We start from the raw sequence: 22901 nt of genomic DNA, 5'->3' as shown, positions 1-22901 counted from the left end.
TCTGCGTCGCTTCAAACGACGAGATCACATACACCGGGAATATTTGCCCTCAGCTGGTCAACGTTTATATCTACTGCTACCCCAGTTAACCCTCCTTTCATTGGTGCCTTTTTCTTGAGATCGAAACACTTCATTTTATTTACCCCCATTCGTTTTACTTGGAGCGCATTCGTCCTCAGCAGAAAGACAAACGATTATCACTAGAACCACTTCAAGTTACCCTCACCGATTCCACATGACCAAACTCTTTTTTTCACCCACCGTGAAACCGCAATTGGATCAGCCTAAAGGCAAGAGTCCACTTTTTCCACAAACTTCACTCCCACTGTCAGACTCTTCTTTCATCCTGATCCTCAGTGCATACCTCGGTCTCCGATAACTTTACCGCACCTACCACCTCCGACACTTCACCCTAATTCACTTCAATTACTCCTGTCTTCAGCTCCCTCTGCTTACACCATCTACCAATCTTCTTTGACAAACAATATCATTTTTTTCCACATTTTGTCCGATTTAAGCTCATCCTCTTCTTCCCTCACACTCTTAGACCTCTACTCTCTTTTCTCCTCCCTCCCTCCTCCGTTTGTCTCGGCATTGCTTTCCACATGCGAATAATTAACACGAAACATTGCCCCATAGAGGCGCAAACCCCTCTCTGTCGACCAGCGAGTAAAATCGAAATTGTAGAGCCAAAATTGAGCTCTGTCTATTTGACGTAATTTCCTGTTCACGTTTATTATGTTGGCCCATGATCAAACGTTCCTCCCAAAATGAATGTATTTTCGAAGTGATAGTTTGTACAATTTCCACATATCAAATCTAAAACCTCCATAGAATATAATGAGTCTAATATTCAAATACAGTACGGCACATGTAGACTGATTGTATCAATAGGTCGGGAAAAAGTTCCGTTCTCCACCCGACTCAATTTATAGTTACAATCTTTGCTCGTCTCTGATTGGCTAATACGTTAGACTCATGTTTACAAATTCATATTTGTTGTCTGTATTGTATGTATCCGGTTAGTTACTCTTCAAACTGTATTCTCTATTTTATATTTTGAGTTCTCGGTTGTTAAAGACGATTTGATAGTAAGCCTAGTGTTAACCATGTCTAGTCAATGTAGCTACTTTCAGCTAACGAAAACCGGTTGAGTTTGCTCACTTAACATTTAGCGTGAAGTTAGCCAACGTTAACGTCATCTATATATTTTTTTCAAGATAGCTTGCCAACTCACTCAGTCAGCCAATTTGACTCAGTAGCAAATGAATTGAGGAGCCCACCCTGTCAGCCAACATGATTGTATTGTATTTACTAACGTTACTTAGCTAATAGCTCGCTAGCATGCCAACATAGCTGGAATGCTACTAGTGTTTGCTTAGGCTAACGTCAGTAAGGTGTCCGACAGAGTCAGGTTTGACAATGAGTGCCGAAATCAAAGTAAAACGACAGTCCTCGAGGAAGCGGTCCAGGGATAGACGTATAAGTAATCTCACGCCCGCAAGGAAAAGGACCAGTGCTTCTGGACGACAATGTCCTGACAACACGAGACAGATAGAGATTTCCAGAGCTTTGGACCAATCCATGGATGCAAAGTTCAGTGAGGTGGGTAGCTAACTAATATATTGAGTGAGTTAGAAGTGCATTTACTGTTTCTTAACGTTGCTTTTTTTGCAGTACTGCAGTGACCCTGAGGACTTATTTGGGGACTATGACAGCATTGTAAGCGACAGCTCTTTCCTCGCAAAGCTCGATAGAGTGGGGCAGAACACGAGACAGCATGACATTGAACATACAACCAGCAGCAGATGCCCTGTGATTCTGCTTGCTGGGAACCCTGAGTTCACTTCACTGAAGTCTTCAACAGACAACTGTCCGAAACAATCATGTGATAACTCAATGACAGAATCATTCCTGGAGGGCTTCACAGATGATGCTTTCCTAGACATGCCAAGCTCACAACTCGCTTTTCTACAAGATCCCCAAACAGCAGACAGGAACTGCTGTACAGATGAGGACAAAACCTCCATGCCTATGAGACATCCGGAGAAGTCTGTCAGCACTGAAGATAGAAATGAGAGGCATATCGCCCCCAAGGCAAGGAAGAGTGTGTCCGATCATCTGAAGAGAGCTATGATGGCTAATGCAGCAACTCCTTCTAGTGTCTCCCGGACTGCAGTGCAGAAGGAGGCCGTAGTTACAGAGGAGATCAGTGTTGCCATGCAGGCTATGGAATCTGTCTCCATGGCGACAACAGACCTTGGGCCTTTCTTTGGTCTTCCCACCAAAGTGAAGGAGCTGATATGCAATCTCAAAGGAATCAAAGATTTATATGGTGAATTGATTTCTATTCCTTTTCCCTGTCTAATTGCATGTCCTCACTAGTTCTGCATCAACTTGGCTATGTTTTCAAAGTGTCTGGTTGTCTTGCTAAGTGTGAGTAATTTGAGCTCTTGTCCTGCTTCATATTAGAGTATCATCAATAACAATGCTCTCTTATATTTCAGAATGGCAGAAAACTTGTCTAAACCTGGACTCAGTTCAGCAGAGGAGAAACCTCATCTACTCTCTTCCCACCAGTGGTGGGAAGACTTTGGTGGCTGAGATTCTTATCCTCAAAGAGCTTCTGTGCAGAAAGAAGGATGCCCTTTTCATCCTGCCTTATGTATCTCTAGTGCAGGAGAAGGTATTGTGGTCATTGTTTTGTTTACGAAATGTATATAATTCCTCTTTCATCCAACTGTATGTACAAAGGAATTACAATTTTTAAAAATTGTATGTCAATGGCAAATCTGAGCACTGTGTTTTGCATGCATTCCCAGGTTCGAGGGTTGGCCAGTTTTGGCCTGGAGCTAGACTTCATGGTGGAGGAGTATGCTGGCAGTAAGGGCAGGTTCCCTCCAGTGAAGGGAAGGGGCAAGAGGTCCCTGTACATTGCCACTATAGAGAAGGCACACGGCCTGGTAAACTCTCTCATAGAGACCAACAGACTGGACAATGTGGGGCTGGTGGTTGTGGACGAGGTATGCAAATATCTTAGTACATTGACATCTGAGATGTTATCATTACAAAACATAGAATAGCCACTCACTAGACACAAACAATGTATCTGTTGATGCCTTGTGTATTGGACACAATCAATTATATTGTACTGTAGTATCCAATTATTTATGCCACTCCATTTCTCTTCTTATTAGCTCCACATGTTGGGTGATGGTAGCAGAGGAGCTATCATTGAGATGACTCTAGCCAAAGTGCTCTATATCAGTAGTAAGTGTGACTGCTATTTTACGCTCATCATATTCATGGTGAAGGAAGATGTTTTGAAAATGTGTGGGAAACTGATTTTCTTCTTTACAGAGTCAACTCAGATCATTGGAATGAGTGCTACTCTGGGCAATCTCCAAGATATACAAAAGTTTATGAAGGCCGAGAGCTACACTAATGACTTCAGACCGGTATGATATTCCCTAACCACAGCCTTGATCTACGCAATGCTATTTGATCCTCTGTGGTATGCCTCCTTGTTTGTGAGAGTCCATATACAACATGAAAATCGCCAACGTATTCCTTGAAAGCTTAGTTAAAACCAATAGAAGCTCCATTGTCTCTGTGATGGTTGGCCACTGATAGCCATGGTGTTTCAGGTTGAGCTGAAGGAGTATGTGAAAATGAAGGACAGCATATACGAGGTGGACCCCAAGGAGGAGGAGTGCTTCAGATTCTCTCGGGTCCTGAACTTTAAGGTATAATCATCCATTTGATTTGAAGAGCCATCATTTGTATATATTTGAAGATATACTGGACTCCAGTGCCAGGCAGTCAGCTTTTGAAAGCGGACTCACATTGTATTTGAAGTCTTAGCACCTGTCTAATTCTTTTGTTTTCCAGTACTCCAGTGCCATGCAGAAGATCGATCAGGATCATATTGTTGCCTTGGTGACTGAGGTCATTCCAAGCCAGTCTTGCCTTGTTTTCTGTCCCACCAAGAAGAACTGTGAGAACGTGGCTGGGATGATATGCAAGTACCTGAAAGAGTAAAAAGACATCTTTATATTTCTAATATGTAATAATATATGTAATATATGCCATTTAGCAGACGCTTTTATCCAAAGCGACTTACAGTCATGTGTGCATACATTCTACGTATGGGTGGTCCCGGGGATCGAACCCACTACCCTGGCGTTACAAGCGCCATGCTCTACCAACTGAGCTACAGAAGGACCCCAAATCTCTGTACTCCAAATCATGGTCAGTCAGTCCAGTGGTTGTGATTGTGATTGATACAACATGCCACTTCTTCTTGAATTCTCCAGGGACTTTATCCAACACAAGCAGGCAGAGAAGGCTGTGTTGCTGGGGGAGCTGAGGAGCAGTGGGAATGGCTCCCCTGTGTCCGGTGCTCAAGAAGACGGTGCCGTACGGCCTGGCTTACCACCACAGTGGGTTGACCAGTGAAGAGAGGAAGCTGGTGGAGGAGGCCTACTCTGCAGGGGTTCTCTGTCTCCTCACCTGCACTTCTACGCTGGCTGCAGGGATCAACCTACCTGCTCGGAGGCAAGTCAAAGCAAGGAAGCATAACCTGTCCGAACAGAAGTTGCATTTCTGTGTTAGATAGCGACATTTATTGTAGACTTGATTGGATCCATCATTGTGTTTGGACCAGAGTGATTCTGCGTTCTCCATACGTGGCGGCAGACTTCCTGAAGAGGAGCCAGTACAAGCAAATGGTGGGGAGGGCTGGACGGGCCGGGATAGACACTCATGGAGAGAGCATCCTCATTCTACAGGACAAAGACAAAGTCTTGGTAAATAACAGCTACAACCATAACAGTAAACCTATGCATGTAGTGACATCCGGTCCTTTATGTTTCCACGCTCTGACATTTTATGGCAGATCCTGTCCATTGATCCTGTCCACCTTTTTGTATTTTCAGGTCAAGAAGCTTGTATCCGCGCCAATGGAAATCTGCAAAAGCAATCTAATGCATAGCGACGGAAAGGGTGTCCTGAGTCTCATCCTATCCGTCATTGGATTAAATGTACTTCTGAAAAATGTCCATAAGTGAATTACAGAAAAATCCAGTCCCCTTTTTAAACTGTCTCATTTTAGCAAAGAACTTTGTCTTATCAAATGGTATCGGTCACATACACATGTTTAGCAGATGTTTTTGCTGGTGTTTCTAGCTCTGACAGTGCAGTAATATCTAATAAATAAAATCTAACAATTTCACAACATATACCTAATACACACAAATCGAAGTAAAGGAATGGAATCAAGAATGTATTAATGAATAAATTGATGATCCTGCTTTTGCCGGTTTTCTTTTGTCTCCCTTCAGATCACGAACAGCTTAGAGCAGATCAGGGACTTCATGAGTGGCACGTTGCTGTCTGTCCAGGAGAAACAGGTGTGCTTGGAGAGGAGCCTGTGGGAGGTGACACAGGAGTGTGTTGAGCTGCTTAAAGAGAAAGGCCTTGTCACCGTTTCCACAGAGCCACAAGATGGGTCCCTGCAAGTCACCAAGCTAGGAAGAGCTACTTACAAAGGTGAACTACTCTCAAACTCGCCAGAACTGGTGTTAATTTCATTTCTATTACCATACAAGGAAATTGTTCATAGTAATCCATTTAAATCCTGTTTACAGAGACATTTTTTTCTATGAGTCAATGCTACAGTGTTTAGTGTATCTGACCTCTCCTCCTCAGGCTCAGTGGATCTGACCTACTGTGACCTCCTGTATAGAGACCTGTCTAAAGGCCTGGAGAGCCTGATGCTGAACAGTTTCCTCCACCTCATCTACCTGGTCACACCCTATGACATGGTCTCTCAGTGTAAGCCTGACTGGATGGTCTACTTCAGACAGGTTAGAGCCCAGGTCTTATGTACTTCTTGGTTGTCTATGTTAATTAAACATAGATTGGTAGGTAAAATACCTCAAATAACAATTTTGTTTTTATGCTTTTCTGGTGTGTTTAATGAAAATATCTAATAATGAAATACATTTTGTATATATAATATTGTTTTGTGCAATAGTTTGTCTTCTGCAGTATTTAGTACAACAATTATTGTGTAAGAGTTTGTTTTGCTTATCAATTCCAGTTCACAATGTTATCAGCTGCGGAGCAAAAGATGTGTGCAGCAGTTGGTGTGTCTGAAAGTTTTGTTGCTAGAAAGGCTGCTGGACAGAATGTCAAGAAGGTAAGAGTATTGAGGAAGCATGGCATGATTTAAATACTGTTGAATCAATAGTGTCATATTTTCACAGTTCCTTAGGTTTAGAGACTATCATTGGATTAAGGTATTATGGGTTTATACTTGAGTACGTTGGCTTAAAAATAACATTATGTTCATCTCTAGATTAATCCTGTTTTTTTTTTTTTTAGCTTTTTTTTCTCCTTTTAACCCCTAGATGGAAGGCAGACTTAACTAATTTAAGTCATGAAGATAATGAACCCTAAATATCTTGTGATGTGAATTCAAATCTGCTCTCTACATCTGCTCTCTACTATTGATCATTCATGTAATAAATGTAGCAACAATGCAGTGAGCCAGTTCTGTGCCATTCTGTTGTACTGTGCTGTCCTTGCCATAGAAGTAGGAATAATTCTACTTCCTTGGTCCTTCCAAAATGCTCTGTTCCCCCAGAATGTTGACCAGGTGGTGGTGAGTCGGCTGTACCTGGCCCTGGTACTGCAGTCCCTGCTGAAGGAGACTGACCTGTGGAGCGTGGCTGACAGGTTCCAGCTCAGCCGGGGCTTCATCCAGACACTACTCAGCTCTTCCTCAGTATTCTGCTCCTGCGTGCTGCACTTCACCGAGGTAGCTGCCAGCATAGATGTCCTATATGATATTATTGGGTCCCGTCCAGAGAGAGCCACATCCTAGACTCTTAGCAGTGTTTCATAGAGGTGCCCTGAAAAGACAAAAGCTTTGTTACTTTAGTCCTCCATTTTTACATTTGAGTCATTTAGCAAACACTGTTATCCAGACCGACTTACAAATCAAATTGTATTTGTCACATGCGCCGAATACAACAGCTATAGACCTTACAGTGAAATGCCTGGTTACAAGACCTTAACCAACAATGCAGTTAAGAAAAATACATAAAACATAAGAAATAAAGTAACAATTAAAGAGCAGCAGTACAATAATAATAGCGAGGCTATATACAGGGGGGTACCGGTACAGAGTCAATGTGCGGGGGCACCGGTTATCGAGGTAATATGTACATGTACATGTAGGTAGAGTTATTAAAGTGACTTATACATGGATAATAACACAGTAGCTTGATGTTCAATAGTCTTATGGCTTGGGGGTAGAAGCTATTTAGAAGCCTCTTGGACCTAGACTTGGCACTCCGGTACCGCTTGCCGTGCGGTAGAAGAGGGAACAGTCTATGACTAGAGTGGCTGGAGTGTTTGAACATTTTTAGGGCCTCCCCCTGACACCACCTCGTATAGAGGTCCTGGATGGCAGAAAGCTTGGCCCTAGTGATGTACTAGGCCGTACGCTCTACCCTCTGTAGTGCCTTGCGGACGGAGAACGAGCAGTCGCCATTGTAGAATGGCGCCAGAGAGGATGGCTGACGTTTTACGTGCTCCCAACCAACTGTGCTATTTTGTTAGTTATGTTTGCGTTTGTTTTTATTGCTTGCTATAATTTTTCTTTTTAAGGTGTCCGACGGTAAGGATATACTGCTTTCCTGGGAACAGGCCCAAATCCTCGTCATTTGCGTAAAGAAAAGACGAGGAAAAGGGGGCAGAGATCGGGCTGCCATCTGATCATTCCTAGGCGAGCGAGTAAACTGCAGTCAGTTTTATTGGCCAACGTGCAATCATTGGAAAATAAAATCGATGGCCTACGATCAAGATTATCCGACCAACGGGACATTAAAAACTGTAAAATCTTATGTTTCACCGAGTCGTGGCTGAACAACTCGGTGACTACCTGACTATCGGTTAAGTGCCTTGCTCAAGGGTGCATTGACAGATTTTTCACCTAGTTGGCTCGGGGATTCGAACCAGCAACCTTTCGGTTACTGGCCCAACGCTCTTAACGTCTAGACTACCTGCCGCCCACTACTGAGAATAGCTCCTAAGTTGTATGTTCTTTTGCTTTCTCGTTTGACCCCAGTGATCTCACTGTGCCCTCTTTCTCGTTTGATCCCAGTGATCTCACTGTGCCCTCTCTCTGTGTTATCAGGAGCTGGAAGAGTTCTGGCCCTTCAAAGCTCTCCTGACTGAGCTTACCCGCAGGCTGACCTACTGTGTCCAGGCCGAGCTCATCCCTCTCATGGAGGTAGCAGGAGTCATGGAGGTCAGACTTTTAAAAAAAAATCTCAATTCATTTTTTAGGCATTATAGCATCATAATAATGTCCTACCTGGCAACAAAAGGTAAATAAAAATATATCCACATCTTGGTATCCAGTCATACGAGCTATTGTCCTGGCCAAAGTTTTCTGGCATTGTTCCAGATGTATTTTGCATGCTTGTAACCCCTTCTTATCTGCTTTTGACAGAGAAGAGCCAAGCTGCTGTACAATGCTGGATATAAGACACTGGCTCATCTGGCCAACGCTGACCCAAACGTTCTCGCCAAGACTGTGGAGAACCTCTTCAAGAAGCAAGCAAATCAGATTGTTGCTTCGGCAAAAGTATGTCCGTTGTCATATGCCTAGTATACGTACAGTTGTGCTGCTGTTTCCTTCCTGAATACAAACAAGGGTTGTAGAAAATTGGATTGAGATGTGACTTGCATTTGCAGAAGTTGTACTCTGTTTGATCATTGTCCTCCTGTGGCGTCTGTTTTCAGATGCTGCTGAATGAGAAAGCTGATGCCCTTCAGGAGGAGATGGATGACTTATTGATGATGCCTCTTGATCTCCTCTCTTTGTAAAATGTTGCTGCAGTGGATTTATTGTGTGAAGAATACTTTTATTTTGCTTGGTGTGTTAATACTTTTTAGTGGTGTATCATTGTTTGTCGGAGTGATATTATAAAATGTATTTTTGGGATGTGGAAGATTTCTTTTTTCTGTTTTTTTTTATTGATCCCATAGAGATGAATAAAATGCTTCAGTGAGCATCAAAATCATGAAAGAATTCACACTGATTTAATTGGTCACTTTTATATAATAGCATGTGAATAATTTGACAGGCTTCCAAATGCTTGACCCAATATCAGTGAGTAGTGGGACATAGTAAAGTAGTTATTGTAACCCTAATTTCTTGACTTATTTATCTATAACCTTCACCTTCTCTTGGTTCTATGATAAAGACGCAGGTTACAATTAAGTTCTTTTCTATAGTTTAATCTATTCAAGTAGTAGCAGCAGCGGCGGCATGTTCAGTGGAAAGTCGTCATTCAGGGCAGGTGGGGAAGAGACCCACCTGTTTTGAGCCCCACCTATTTAGCCTGTTTTGCATATTATTTTGGCATTAATGTGTCACATATCAGTTTGCAAACAATGTATAAAATAATTTAGTTAATAAAGCCACATACAAACATGGCCTCTTTTTTTGATTTCTTGAGTAAGGCAGCTCCAAAATGCAGGTGTTTCAGCCTTTTTCAGTGCTTTCTGTGGTGTTTGGGCAGCCAGCGGCAAATATGAAGCGTAGGGGTTGGTAATGTTCTCTAGTTCCGCTGTGATTGGCTCAGTGTTCTGTCACTCATGGGGACACTACTTCACTGCAAAATCTAAGGGTATAACTTGAAAATTCAAGCCCCTTGGATGCTGCCATCAAGTTATATTAGAAGTGCCCATCCAAGAAGGCTCAAGATCATTGACCAGAGATAAAATTGTGAAATCACGTTATATCTACAATAGCTTTGATTGGACAGATCATGTCAACATCATACTTTCAAAATCTTAGCTAGCAGTCATCATAAATCAAGTCGACAATCTACTGGTAAATCCTTCATATGAAATGAGATAAGAGATAATAGAGAGATAATAAATCAAATGTATCGTGCTCATCGGCCATTGGACATAAACATTACACAACAAGTTGGAAATTCCAAATTCAACAATGAGTGTTTTGGAAGCAATCAGTGGCTAACTGCAAGCATTGAAAAGCAATCACTAGCCTGGTATTCAGTGGAGTGGGTGTGTGGACCCAAGTCTGGGTTTAAGGGTCTCTTTTCCAAGCTTTAACGGATAAACATTCAACATTGGCCATGCTGTCAATCCAGCATGACCTGCTGCGCTCAAAACAACTGGAAACTGAGAAATATGAAATATGACTTCAGTGAGTTCAAGACAACTGGGAACTGGCAGAAAAAAATGAACTCTGACTGGGAAAATACGTTTTGAACGGTCATCCAACTCAGAATTGCCAGTCGGGAACTTGGGCCTCTTTCTAGAGCTCCAACCTGAAGATCACTGACATCAAATGACTTTTTTTGTCTTTTGAGCTTCTAGTCATGAAATCTATGCAGCCTACTCCATCACTTTTTATAGCTACTGTTTACAGGCCTCCTGAGCCATATACTGCGTTCCTCACTGAGTTCCCTGCATTCCTATCGGACCTTGTAGTCATAGCAGATAATATTCTCATTTTTGGTGATTTTAATATTCACATGGAAAAGTCCACAGACCCACTCCAAAAGGCTTTCGGAGCCATCATCGACTCAGTGGGTTTCGTCCAACATGTCTCTGGACATACACACACTCTTGAAGACGGAAGGGACGTAGCCAGCGGTCAGGGATAAGTTGATGAGCGAGGTGAGGTAAGGGAGAAGGTCTCCGGAAATGGTCTGGAGAAGAGAGGAGGGGATAGGGTCGAGCGGGCAGGTTGTTGGGCGGCCGGCCGTCACAAGACGCGAGATTTCATCTGGAGAGAGAGGGGAGAAAGAGGTCAGAGCACAGGGTAGGGCAGTGTGAGCAGAACCAGCGGTGTCGTTTGACTTAGCAAACGAGGATCGGATGTCGTCGACCTTCTTTTCAAAATGGTTGACGAAGTCATCTGCAGAGAGGGAGGGGGGGGGGGGGGAGGATTCAGGAGGGAGGAGAAGGTGGCAAAGAGCTTCCTAGGGTTAGAGGCAGATGCTTGGAATTTAGAGTGGTAGAAAGTGGCTTTAGCAGCAGAGACAGAGGAGGAAAATGTAGAGAGGAGGGAGTGAAAGGATGCCAGGTCCGCAGGGAGGCGAGTTTTCCTCCATTTCCGCTCGGCTGCCTGGAGCCCTGTTCTGTGAGCTCGCAATGAGTCGTCAAGCCACGGAGCGGGAGGGGAGGACCGAGCCGGCCTGGAAGATAGGGGACATAGAGAGTCAAAGGATGCAGAAAGGGAGGAGAGGAGGGTTGAGGAGGCAGAATCAGGAGATAGGTTGGAGAAGGTTTGAGCAGAGGGAAGAGATGATAAGATGGAAGAGGAGAGAGTAGCGGGGGAGAGAGAGCGAAGGTTGGGACGGCGCGATACCATCCGAGTAGGGGCAGTGTGGGAAGTGTTGGATGAGAGCGAGAGGGAAAAGGATACAAGGTAGTGGTCGGAGACTTGGAGGGAAGTTGCAATGAGGTTAGTGGAAGAACAGCATCTAGTAAAGATGAGGTCGAGCGTATTGCCTGCCTTGTGAGTAGGGGGGGAAGGTGAGAGGGTGAGGTCAAAAGAGGAGAGGAGTGGAAAGAAGGAGGCAGAGAGGAATGAGTCAAAGGTAGACGTGGGGAGGTTAAAGTCGCCCAGAGGTGAGCCGTCCTCAGGAAAGGAGCTTATCAAGGCATCAAGCTCATTGATGAACTCTCCGAGGGGACCTGGAGGGCGATAAATGATAAGGATGTTAAGCTTGAAAGGGCTGGTAACTGTGACAGCATGAAATTCAAAGGAGCGATAGACACTAAAAGTGGCAGTAATAAAGCCTCTCTTGAAAAAGCCAAACCTTGACCCAGAAAATATTTTTTCAACTATCGGCCCATATCGAATCTTCCATTCCTCTCCAAAATTTTAGAAAAAGCTTTTGAAAAAATGAAAGCAACTCACTGCCTTCCTGAAAACAAACAATGTATACGACATGCTTCAGTCTGGTTTTAGACCCCATCATAGCACTGAGATTGCACTTGTGAAGGTGGTAAATGACCTTTTAATGGCATCAGACCGAGGCTCTGCATCTGTCCTCGTGCTCCTAGACCTTAGTGTTGCTTTTGATACCATCGATCACCACATTCTTTTGGAGAGATTGGAAACCCAAATTGGTCTACACGGACAAGTGCTGGCCTGGTTTAGATCTTATCTGTCGGAAAGATATCAGTTTGTCTCTGTGAATGATTTGTCCTCTGACAAATCAACTGTAAATTTTGGGGTTCCTCAAGGTTCCATTTTAGGACCACCATTGTTCTCACTATATATTTTACCTCTTGGGGATGTCATTTGAAAACATAATGTTAACTTTCACTGATATGCGGATGACACACAGCTGTACATTTCAATGAAACATGGTGAAGCCCCAAAATTGCCCTCGCTAGAAGCCTGTGTTTCAGATATAAGGAAGTGGATGGCTGCAACCGTTCTACTTTTAAACTCGGACAAAACAGAGATGCTTGTTCTAGGTCCATAGAATCAAAGAGATATTCTGTTGAATCTGACAATTAATTTTGATGGTTGTACAGTCGCATCAAATAAAACTGTGAAGGACCTCGGCGTTACTCTGGACCCTAATCTCTCTTTTGACGAACATATCAAGACTGTTTCAAGGACAGCTTTTTTCCATCTACGTAACATTGCAAAAATCAGAAACTGTCTGGCCAAAAATTATGCAGAAAAATGAATCCATGCTTTTGTTACATCTAGGTGAGACAACTGTAATGCTTTACTTTCCAGCTACCAGGATAAAGCACTAAATAAACTTAAGTAAGTGCTAAATACGGCTGCTATAATCCTGACAAGAACCAAAAAATCTGATCATATTACTCCAGTGCTAGCCTCCCTACACTGGCTTCCTGTCAAGGCAAGGGCAGATTTCTTATCTGCTCCGTTGTACCCTTTTGCCATTGTTTATACATCTCAATTGTCATTAGAAACCACATTTGTTTAAGCAAGCCAGCCATATCAGCCATGTTTTTTAAAGGCAGAAAATTAGGCTGAATGAACTGTTTCACTGCCAGACAAGGCTCCGCTGATAGACAGGTGTACCGGTGGAAAAGTGTTGGGACTGCTGCTAAAATCGCCACTGAACATGTAGGTTACTTCTCCATCACTTCACTTATCACACATCTCTCACAAGCAGGTGAGTATGGAAATGTATTTTTCGCAATAAGAATCCCAAGCGATGCAAAAATAAAAAATCTCAAATTACATAACATATATTTCTTATTTCAAAATCATCCCGGCCTTCTGTGTTGAGACCGCCCCCACACGATCATGGCCAAGCCTAGTTAACGACGCTATATTGTGGCAGCCTATCACACGCAAGCTTCTGCATTCGTACTTTGTTGTTTTGCATGCACTGCCGATAGAAAAAAATGCTTTGTTTTCTCTCGTTTGGAAGAGGACCACACCAAGGACTTTTCTGGTCCAGGACAAGACTCAGATTCCGCTCAACAATTGAATCCGACCATAACTGCATACCAATTTACTAATGACAATGATGGATTTACACCGATCGACGCATTTATTGGGATAGTGAAGGAATACGAGCACCAGTAGATTTGGGTTGTAATTGTCCTTCATATTGCGATATAAATTAGAGTTGAGCCGACTGTGCGTTTAGCCATTTCATTATGTCAGGAATATCAATCTTAGCATTTGTGATGATATCTATTCTATCGTATGGATATTATGTCGTAGCAAGTGTCGAGTCTGCGAGGGATGAGTGGAATTTTGAGTCCGTAAATCTGAATGTGGACCTCTCTCGAGTACTCAAGAAAGTGAATGAACGTTTTTTGTCTGTTGCCATAGACGCGAGTCTAGTCGCTGAAGAGAAGTTCATGTACCTTTTAACGTGAGTAAGGGAAGCGTTAACGTTTCTATTTTTGGCCGGTGGTGTAAAGTACTTAAGTAAAATACTTGAAAGTACTACTTAAGTAGTTTTGAGGGGTATCTGTACTTTACTATGTATATTTTGGACAACTTTTACTCCTCTACATTCCTAAAGAAAATAATGTACTTTTTACTCCATACATTTTCCCCTACACCCAAAAGGACTTGTTATACATCCCGAATGCTTAGCAGGACAGGACAATGGTCAGATTCACGCACTCATAAAGAGAACAACCCTGGTCACACACAAACGCTTCGTTTGTAAGTTATGTCTGCCCCTGGCTATCCGTAAATAAAGAAAACATCGTGACGTCTGTTTTGCTTAATATAAACGTGAAATGATGATTATACTTTTACTTTTGAAACTTGAGTATATTTTATCAGTTGCATTTACCTTTGATACATAAGTATATTTAAAACCAAATACTTTTAGTAGTATTTTGCTGGGTGACTTTCACTTTTTCTATTACGGTATCTTTACTTTTACACAAGTATGACAATTCGCTACTTTTTCCACCACTGTTTTTGGCACAATTGTAATTGTGTGTGTTTTATCAAATTATTACCATTAGTAAAAAAAATGTTGACGACTATATTAGAATCAGCCAGGGTCTTATTTTTTATGTTGTTTTCAGTTACTTACTCGAAGTTGTTTTTGTCTTTAGCCTAACAGAAAAACAGTTAAGAGACCAGCGCTACATAATCTTATGAAACTCCATAAATACTGAACTAAACCTTATTTCATTCCACAAGGTCTCCAAAGTTGAGGACATTGGCAAAAGCTTTGACTCCAGCATTTCTGAGATTTGGAGGGACAAGACAAGATTTCATGACCTTCAACCCAACATTTTTACATTCAAACGAGAATCACAAAAACTCTGTGTTTGATGCAGGTAAATATGGCATACATTGTTACTCATCTCAACTGTGAGTCACATTACACCACAGACATTGTCAGGCATAATGCCATATCTATACATTTCAATAGCAGCTATTTTGATGTGTGTGGTTTGACTGTGGTCACTTGACTCCTCAGCATGATTCCTGTTTGGCATTGAGAGATAGAACAGTATGTTGATTCACACAAAGTCAGCTTGAATGCACGCAGTAAACCAGGCAGATCTCAAGCAATGTCATTAGTTTGAGGTAGATCTTAGGTCATCAGCTTCTGAGTGACTCACAGCCACTTGGTGTCTGGTTCCTGTTTGCTAATCTGCTGTCAGATGACATATGTGAAAGGCTGGAGCTGCCTCCACTACTGGAAAAGAGGCTGAAGCAGGAATGGACTCTACAGGAAATACTTCTCGACAAGGAGGACTTGCAGAGGAAGTATAGGAGTGTAAAGTTCACAGGTATGAACCGTGGTCATGAAGGTAGCATCAGTCTAGCTCACAACACACTGGATCTTTTGTTTAGCTGCTATCTTGGAACCACCCCATTTCACTTGAGCAAATTCACAGAAAGAAGAATACAACATTTAAAATGTATTTTTTTTTCCCTGACAGAGTATGCAGTGGATCTGCTCTACTCTTTTACCAACTGCTCTGGATTAGACCTCATCTTTGGGCTCAACGAGCTGCTCAGGACCTCTGGGAACTCCTGGGACAGCAGCAATGCCAGGACCCTCCTACAGTACTGTGAATCTAAACAGTACAGCATGTCCTGGGAGCTGGGCAATGGTATTAATTTTGAGGCCCCCAGTATTTACAGTGTTCTGCTAACTAAGCCATCTTTCATTGTGTTAATGACTGAAACAGGGAATTCTCAACTAAATGATGTAGGTATTGTAAGGTTGGTAGAACAAAAATCCTCTCTCCCTTTAGAGCCCAACAGCTATGAGAAGAAGGCAGGGATCAGGGTGGATGGATATCAGCTCGGCCAAGATTTTGTTCAACTCCGCAAGATTCTGCAGGAATCCAAACTTTACCATAACACTGGACTCTATGGACCAGACATTAGCCAACCCCGGGACCACCGGAGAGATTTACTGGAGGGGTGAGAGTTTGTCCCTTTATGTAGCCTATATATAAAGTAGTCCCAATATAGTCCTAATGGACAGGCTGTTGTACTAACTAAAGTAATAGTATTGGAAGTCTCCTCAATCAATGTAAGAAGCATCTTGACAACAAAAGGTTGTTGCTAACTAGAAAACTACTAAAGGAATTGAATTAAAATAGGATTCTACAATTGAATTACGACATGTGACCTGCATACCTTTGTTCATCAAGGTTAAATATCACTTCCACTGTAGTGGGAGACTAACCTCTTGTTTGCATAGTTCATGGGTGTTTTCTGTCATTTCACAGCCGTAGTTTGTTACTGCTTCTTCTCCTTTATATCCACCTACTGTAGGTCTATACCCAAGTAAGGCTGTGGTTCAAACCCTAATGGGATATTTCGGGATTTTGACAATGAGGTATCCACGGGTTCATCTGAATCTGGAGAAGGAGATAAAGGGCCTCATTACCAAAATCCCGAAGTATCCCTTTAACTGTTAATCATTACTCCAACTCAATCATCTCTTATCGAAAAGGCACAAAGTATTCCAAACATATCCTGGCTCTTTCCCCTATTGGGAAACTGCTTTATTTGTACAGTCTATGGGACAAAGTCTCATCCCTCAACTGTGTCTCCTGTGGTCTGAGGGCAGGTTAACGTCAGATCAATAGATTCTTCTTACATAACCACCAATCATGTGGGATATGTTGAACAATCGTATCCCATTTACTTTTCATAGGTTCTTGGAGAGTGGGGCAGAAGCAATTGATGCATGCACCTGGCACCAGTAAGTTGAACTGTCCCCTGTTTAGCATAAAAATCACATTTTATTTGTCACATACACATGGTTAGCAGATGTTAATGTGAGTGTAGCGAAATGCTTGTGCTTTTAGTTCCGACAATGCAGTAATAAACAACGAGTAATCTAACCTAACAATTTCACAACAACTACTTTATACAGACAAGTGTAAAGGGATGAATAATATGTACATAAAGATATATGAATGAGTGATGGTACAGAACAGCATAGGCAAGATGCAGTAGATGGTATCGAGTACAGTATATACATATGAGATGAGTAATGTAGGGTATGTAAACATTACATTGAGTGGCATTGTTTAAAGTGGCTAGTGATACATTTTTTACATCCATTTTTCCATTATTAAAGTGGCTGGAGTTGAGTCAGTATGTTGGCAGCAGCCACTCAATGTTAGTGGTGGCTGTTTAACAGTCTGATGGCCTTGAGAGATAGCTGTTTTTCAGTCTCTCGGTCCCTGCTTTGATGCACCTATACTGACCTCACCTTCTGGATGATAGCGGGGTGAAAAGGCAGTGGCTCGGGTGGTTCTTGTCCTTGATGATCTTTATGGCCTTCCTGTGACACCGGGTGGTGTAGGTGTCCCGGAGGGCAGGTAGTTTGCTCCCGGTGATGCGTTGTGCATCACTACCCTCTGGAGAGCCTTACGGTTGTGGACGAAGCAGTTGCCGTACCAGGCAGTGATACAGCCCAACAGGATGCTCTTGATTGTGCATCTGTAGAAGTTTGTGAGTGCTTTTGGTGACAAGCTGAATTTCTTCAGCCTCCTGAGGTTGAAGAGGCTCTGTTGCGCCTTCTTCACCACACTGTCTGTGTGGGTGGACCAATTCAGCTTGTCCGTGATGTGTATGCCAAGGAACTTAAAACTTACTACCCTCTCCACTACTGTCCCGTCAGTATGGATAGGGGGGGTGCTCCCTCTGCTGTTTCCTGAATTCTATGATCATCTCGTTTTGTTTTGTTGACGTTGAGTGTGAGGTTATTTTCCTGACACCACACTCCGAGGGCCGCCATCTCGTCGTTGTTGGTAATCAAGCCTACCACTGTAGTGTCATCTGCAAACTTGATGATTGAGTTGGAGACGTGCATGGCCACGCAGTCGTGGGTGAACAGGGAGTACAGGAGAAGGCTCAGAACTCACTCTCGTGGGGCCCCAGTGTTAAGGATCAGCGGGGTGTAGATGTTGTTACCTACCCTCACCACCTGGAGGCGGCCCGCCAGGAAGTCCAGTACCCAGTTGCACAGGGCGGGTCGAGACCCAGGGTCTCGAGCTTGATGATCAGTTTGGAGGGTACTATGGTGTTAAATGCCGAGCTGTAGTCGATGAACAGCATTTTCACATAGGTATTTCTCCTGTCCAGATAGGTTAGGGCAGTGTGGGCAATGTGGTTGCGATTGCATCTTCTGTGGACCTATTGGGGCGGTAAGCAAATTGGAGTGGGTCTAGGGTGTCAGGTAGGGTGGAGGTGATATGGTCCTTGACTAGTCTCTCAAAGCACTTCATGATGACGTAAGTGAGTGCTACTGGGCGTTTAGCTCAGTTACCTTAGCTTTCTTGGGAACAGGAACAATGGTGGCCCTCTTGAAGCATGTGGGAACAGCAGACTGGGATAAGGATTGATTGAATATGTCCGTAAACACACCAGCCAGCTGGTCTGCGCATGCTTTGAGGACGCGGCTGGGGATGCCGTCTGGGCCTGCAGCCTTGCGAGGGTTAATACGTTTAAATGTTTTACTCATGTTGGCTGCAGTGAAGGAGAGTCCATAGGTTTTGGCCGTGTCAGTGGCACTGTATTGTCCTCAAAGAGAGCAAAGAAGTTGTTTAGTCTGTCTGGGAGCAAGACATCCTGGTCTGTGACGGGGCTGGTTTTCTTTTTGTAATCCCTGCCACATACCTCTTGTGTCTGAGCCGTTGAATTGCGACTCTACTTTGTTTCTATACTGACACTTAGCTTGAGGGAATAGCTACACTGTTTGTATTCAGTCATGTTTCCGGTCACCTTGACCTGATTAAAAACAGTGGTTCGCGCATTCAGTTTCACACAAATGCTGCCATCAATCCACGGTTTCTGGTTTGGGAATGTTTTAATAGTTGCTGTGGGTACGACATCGCCGATGCACTTGCTAATAAACTCGCTCACCAAATCAGGGTATTCGTCAATGTTGTTGTTTGACGCAATGCGGAACATATCCCAATCCACGTGATCGAAGCAATCTTGAAGCGTGGAATCAGATTGGTCGGACCAGCGATGAACAGACCTGAGCGCGGGAGCTTCCTGTTTTAGTCTCTGTCTATAGGTAGGGAGCAACAAAATGGAGTCGTGGTCAGTTTTTCTGGAAGGAAGACGGGGGAGGGCCTTATATGTGTCGCGGAAGTTAGAATAACAATGATCTAGGGTTTTACCAGCCCTGGTAGCACAATCAATATGCTGATAGAATTTAGGGAGTCTTGTTTTCAGATGAGCCTTGTTAAAATCCCCAGCTGCAATGAATGCAGCCTCAGGATGTGTGGTTTCCAGTTTAGAGTCAAATAAAGTTTGTTCAGGGCCATTTATGTGTCTGCTTGGGGCTGTGATTTATTATGAGCTCTAGCAACTCCTTGTCGCGGGCCGGGCGCCTGCAGGCTGACTTCGGTCTTCAGTTGAACGGTGTTTCCTCTGACACATTGGTGCGCCTGGCTTCCAGGTTAAGTGGGCAGGTGTTAAGAAGCGCGGTTTGACTCGACCTTTGCCTCCCGAGCCTGTTGGGGAGTTGCAGCGATGAGACAAGATTGAAATTGGGGTGAAAAAGGGTCAAACTAAACAACAATAAAAAATACAAATAAATGATGTGGAAACAACGTTGATTCAACCACCCCCTCGGTGGTGTGTCAGATGAGAGATATGGTCTACACACCATATAATCTGAAAATGTTATTTTATTCTTAGTGATTCTGTTGTGTTTGATAGGAAGTTATACTCATCCTTGATTGCTCTGCCCTTCTGTTAGTTATTATGTCAATGGAAGAGACACGTCTCTAGAAGATTTCCTAGACCCTGAGGTGCTAAACACGTTGGCCTTAAAAACACATGAAGTCATGGAGGTAATGAAGAAAAAGTTAACAAATGTACATGTTTATAAATGTACTATGAATGTATTGCAGTTCAGTAAGGACTTTAAATTCTTCTGTTTCGTGTGTCCTCAGACCATTGAGCTGACCTCCCCTGGGAAGAAGGTGTGGCTTGGAGAGACTAGTTCTGCCTATGGAGGCGGGGCTAAGGGCCTGTCTGACACATTTGTCGCTGGATTCATGTGAGTGTGTGTATGTTGGTGTTGATCAGGATATAGATAGACCCAGTCAGTATCACACCCTGATACCATCTGATAATTTTCATCTGGATTACTCTGGAGGTTGTTACAGTCAGGCTGGTCTCGCTTGCCAGACTCGTGGTGCTCCACTGTGGGAAGAGAGACTACAGACCTACAGCCTTGCAGCCTCATTACATTGGCGGTAGTTGAGTCAATTGTGTTGTTAGTCTACTCTCATGGAAGGGAATCTCTGCTATTCCAGAACATGTGGTTTTCATTGAATTTACAGGTCACCTGTGAGCCTCATGATCAGCCTTTCAACCATGCCCTGTTCCAGGAAGACTTACAATAGTAGTCTCACATGCAAAAAATGAAAGGAATGCCACATGATGTATCCAACATTGACTTAATCAAGTGTGAGGGCAGTAGGTTCTCACGAAGGATTACATATTGCATTCTCATTGAATAAGGTTGCTTGTATCTAAATCAGATGATATGTGTCAGAATCTCATTCTTTGCAATAAAAACATTATAATGTAATAAAGTACTGTATGTGGTGTAAAATAAATGTTTAATGATTACAGGTGGCTGGATAAACTGGGCCTGGGTGCGAAGCTCGGATTGGATGTTCTCATCAGACAAGTTTTGATTGGATCTGGGACTTACCACCTGGTAGATGAGAACCTGGATCCACTTCCTGTAAGATAAATTCCTGTTTATTCTCCTCTGTATTCTGAATTCCCGAAAAAACATAATTGATCCAAGTATTTGTTGATTGTGACAATAGTTTGTCTATACTATGAATTGTCCCATTTCTATATACGGTCAGGTCCATAATTATTGGCACCCTTGATAAAGATGAGCAAAAACGGCCTTATCAAATAAATAATACAAATACAGCTATATTGTATGCTCAATTTGTGAATATTTTAGATAATAGATTTCTCAGAGAAATATATATATACAGTATATTAACAAGTAATAAAAAAATCTATTAAATCTTTTTTTAAATTGACACCCCTGTTTTCAATCATCCGGAACCTTACCCTTGCAAGGATAACGGCACTGAGCCGTTTTCTAAAATGTTTTATGAGATTGGAGAACCCATTGGGAAGGACTTTTGACCATTATTCCATAAAGAATCTTTCCAGATCCTACATATCCTTAGTCTGCACTGATGGACTTTCCTCTTCAATTCAAACCACAGGTTTTCAATGGGGTTCAAGTCCGGAGTCTGAGATGGCCATTGCAAAATGTTGATAGTCTTTTTTGCTCATCTTTATCAAAGGTGACAATAATTTTGGACCTGACTGTATAGTAATTTATCTAGTTTATGGCTGTATCACTTTGGCAGGATTACTGGCTATCAGTTCTGTACAAGAGGCTTGTTGGACCAGAGGTGCTGAGTATAGAAGCCTTTTCCATTTTGGGAAAGACGAAAAGAGTACGGGTCTACCTGCACTGCACTAACAAGAAAAGGTATTCCACAATCCAGCTGTATTTCAAATGAAGCCACAACTTGTGTTTGTATGTGAGACAACCATCCTGACTGTTCCTCGATGTTCTCTCTTCTACAGCACAAGCTACAAAAGTGGAGCAGTCACATTGTTTGCTCTGAACCTGAGTAAGGGCCCTGCAAGGATCTCTGTGCCTGTTACAATCTCTAACAGTACCGGCGAGGCCTTCGTTCTACAGTCTGAACAGCCTGGCGAGGAGGGACTCTACTCCAAGTAGGCTACCAGTAACCTTTATTCCCATCAATGTTTTTATTTTTTATTTTACCTTTATTTAACCAGGCAAGTCAGTTAAGAACAAATTCTTATTTTCAATGACGGCCTAGGAACAGTGGGTTAACTGCCTGTTCAGGGGCAGAACGACAGATTTGTACCTTGTCAGCTCGGGGGTTTGAACTTGCAACCTTCCGGTTACTAGTCCAACTACTAAAAATAGAAAGGAGACTTAACAGTGTGCTGTGATCTCCAGGTCTGTGAAACTCAACGGAGAGGTGTTGAAGATGGTGGATGAAAGAACACTTCCATCGCTCCAGGGAACTCCTCTTCCTGCAGGCGAAGATCTCAGACTCCCTGGTTATTCCTTTGCCTTCTATGTCCTCAGCAAGGCCCAGGCGCTGGCCTGCCGATGACCCCAATTGGAGAGGAGGACTTGAGAAGATGGAGGTAAACTCACTGTCTAAACTAAGAGAAGGAAATGCTGTACTTGACTATTGCACTAAACACAGCTGTATGACTTTGCCAAAGAATGTAAACCAAGTAAATGTGGTGAAAGGATTCGATCATCTTTGGAAATAACTATTCATCTACATGTATTACATTTTTGTATATTTTTCAACATGTTATAAATAGTCTTAGTAGATTGTGAGTAGGGTTTTAACATTTCAGAGGACTCATACGGTTTCAGTCTGTCACTTAAATGCAATACTTGTTGTACATAAATTATGTTTCATATTTGATGCCAAAAACGTTAGACTTAACGCAACTTGTTTACGCTCTGGTTACTTGATTTTCTACTCAGTAATGTTAAGTAGTTGAATTGTGCAATTTTCTATTTTGGTACACTGGGATACAAGTCTTTTATAAACTTTTTGTGTGTGATATATTTGTACAACATAATTTGGATGAGAAAATAAATACAGTAATGAATTCAAAGCATGTAATGCTTTACATGGTTTATATTTTTTGGTTTTATATTCTCAGTATATACATATTTAACTTCGGCTGAATCCGAGAGAGGCAGCAATGCAGTGTGTTATTCACATTTCAAACACCGATCAACCAGTAGCACCATCAGCACCTGTCTGGTGTTGAC

The 22901-nt window shown here is 42.7% G+C and overlaps 2 protein-coding genes across 2 annotated transcripts; both read left to right on the top strand.

The window, feature by feature from the left end:
• Positions 1–957: 957 nt before the first annotated feature.
• helq (helicase, POLQ like) lies at positions 958–9098 on the top strand. The gene is given in 19 exon segments (XM_046369785.1): positions 958–1605; positions 1678–2335; positions 2508–2686; positions 2823–3023; positions 3198–3270; positions 3361–3458; positions 3648–3746; positions 3892–4037; positions 4317–4389; positions 4391–4557; positions 4667–4808; positions 4938–5042; positions 5343–5550; positions 5710–5867; positions 6104–6202; positions 6650–6823; positions 8207–8320; positions 8525–8659; positions 8818–9098. Coding segments are annotated over 19 exon segments (3096 nt in total). The 5' UTR covers positions 958–1422; the 3' UTR covers positions 8902–9098.
• A 4347-nt stretch (positions 9099–13445) lies between these two features.
• hpse (heparanase) lies at positions 13446–22744 on the top strand. Its single transcript, XM_046369786.1, has 12 exons — positions 13446–13934; positions 14726–14865; positions 15196–15324; positions 15478–15651; positions 15796–15967; positions 16710–16757; positions 19776–19869; positions 19972–20078; positions 20660–20774; positions 21430–21554; positions 21653–21805; positions 22059–22744. Exons 1-12 carry the CDS (start codon positions 13714–13716, stop codon positions 22216–22218), a joined length of 1638 nt encoding a protein of 545 aa, XP_046225742.1. The 5' UTR covers positions 13446–13713; the 3' UTR covers positions 22219–22744.
• The last annotated feature ends 157 nt before the right edge of the window (positions 22745–22901 follow it).

This window comes from Oncorhynchus gorbuscha, linkage group LG11, assembly GCF_021184085.1.
Source record: "Oncorhynchus gorbuscha isolate QuinsamMale2020 ecotype Even-year linkage group LG11, OgorEven_v1.0, whole genome shotgun sequence".
Lineage (NCBI taxonomy): Eukaryota > Metazoa > Chordata > Actinopteri > Salmoniformes > Salmonidae > Oncorhynchus > Oncorhynchus gorbuscha.
The sequence above is the reverse complement of the archived record's forward strand: the minus strand, read 5'-3'. Positions and strand labels throughout refer to the sequence as shown.

Coding starts and splice junctions, on each gene's coding strand:
- hpse (XM_046369786.1), top strand. CDS start 13,714: ATGTCAGGAATATCAATCTTAGCATTTGTGATGATATCTATTCTATCG. Junction 15,325..15,477: donor TAGGAGTGTAAAGTTCACAG/GTATGAACCGTG, acceptor TTTCCCTGACAG/AGTATGCAGTGGATCTGCTC. Junction 15,968..16,709: donor CGGAGAGATTTACTGGAGGG/GTGAGAGTTTGT, acceptor TACTTTTCATAG/GTTCTTGGAGAGTGGGGCAG.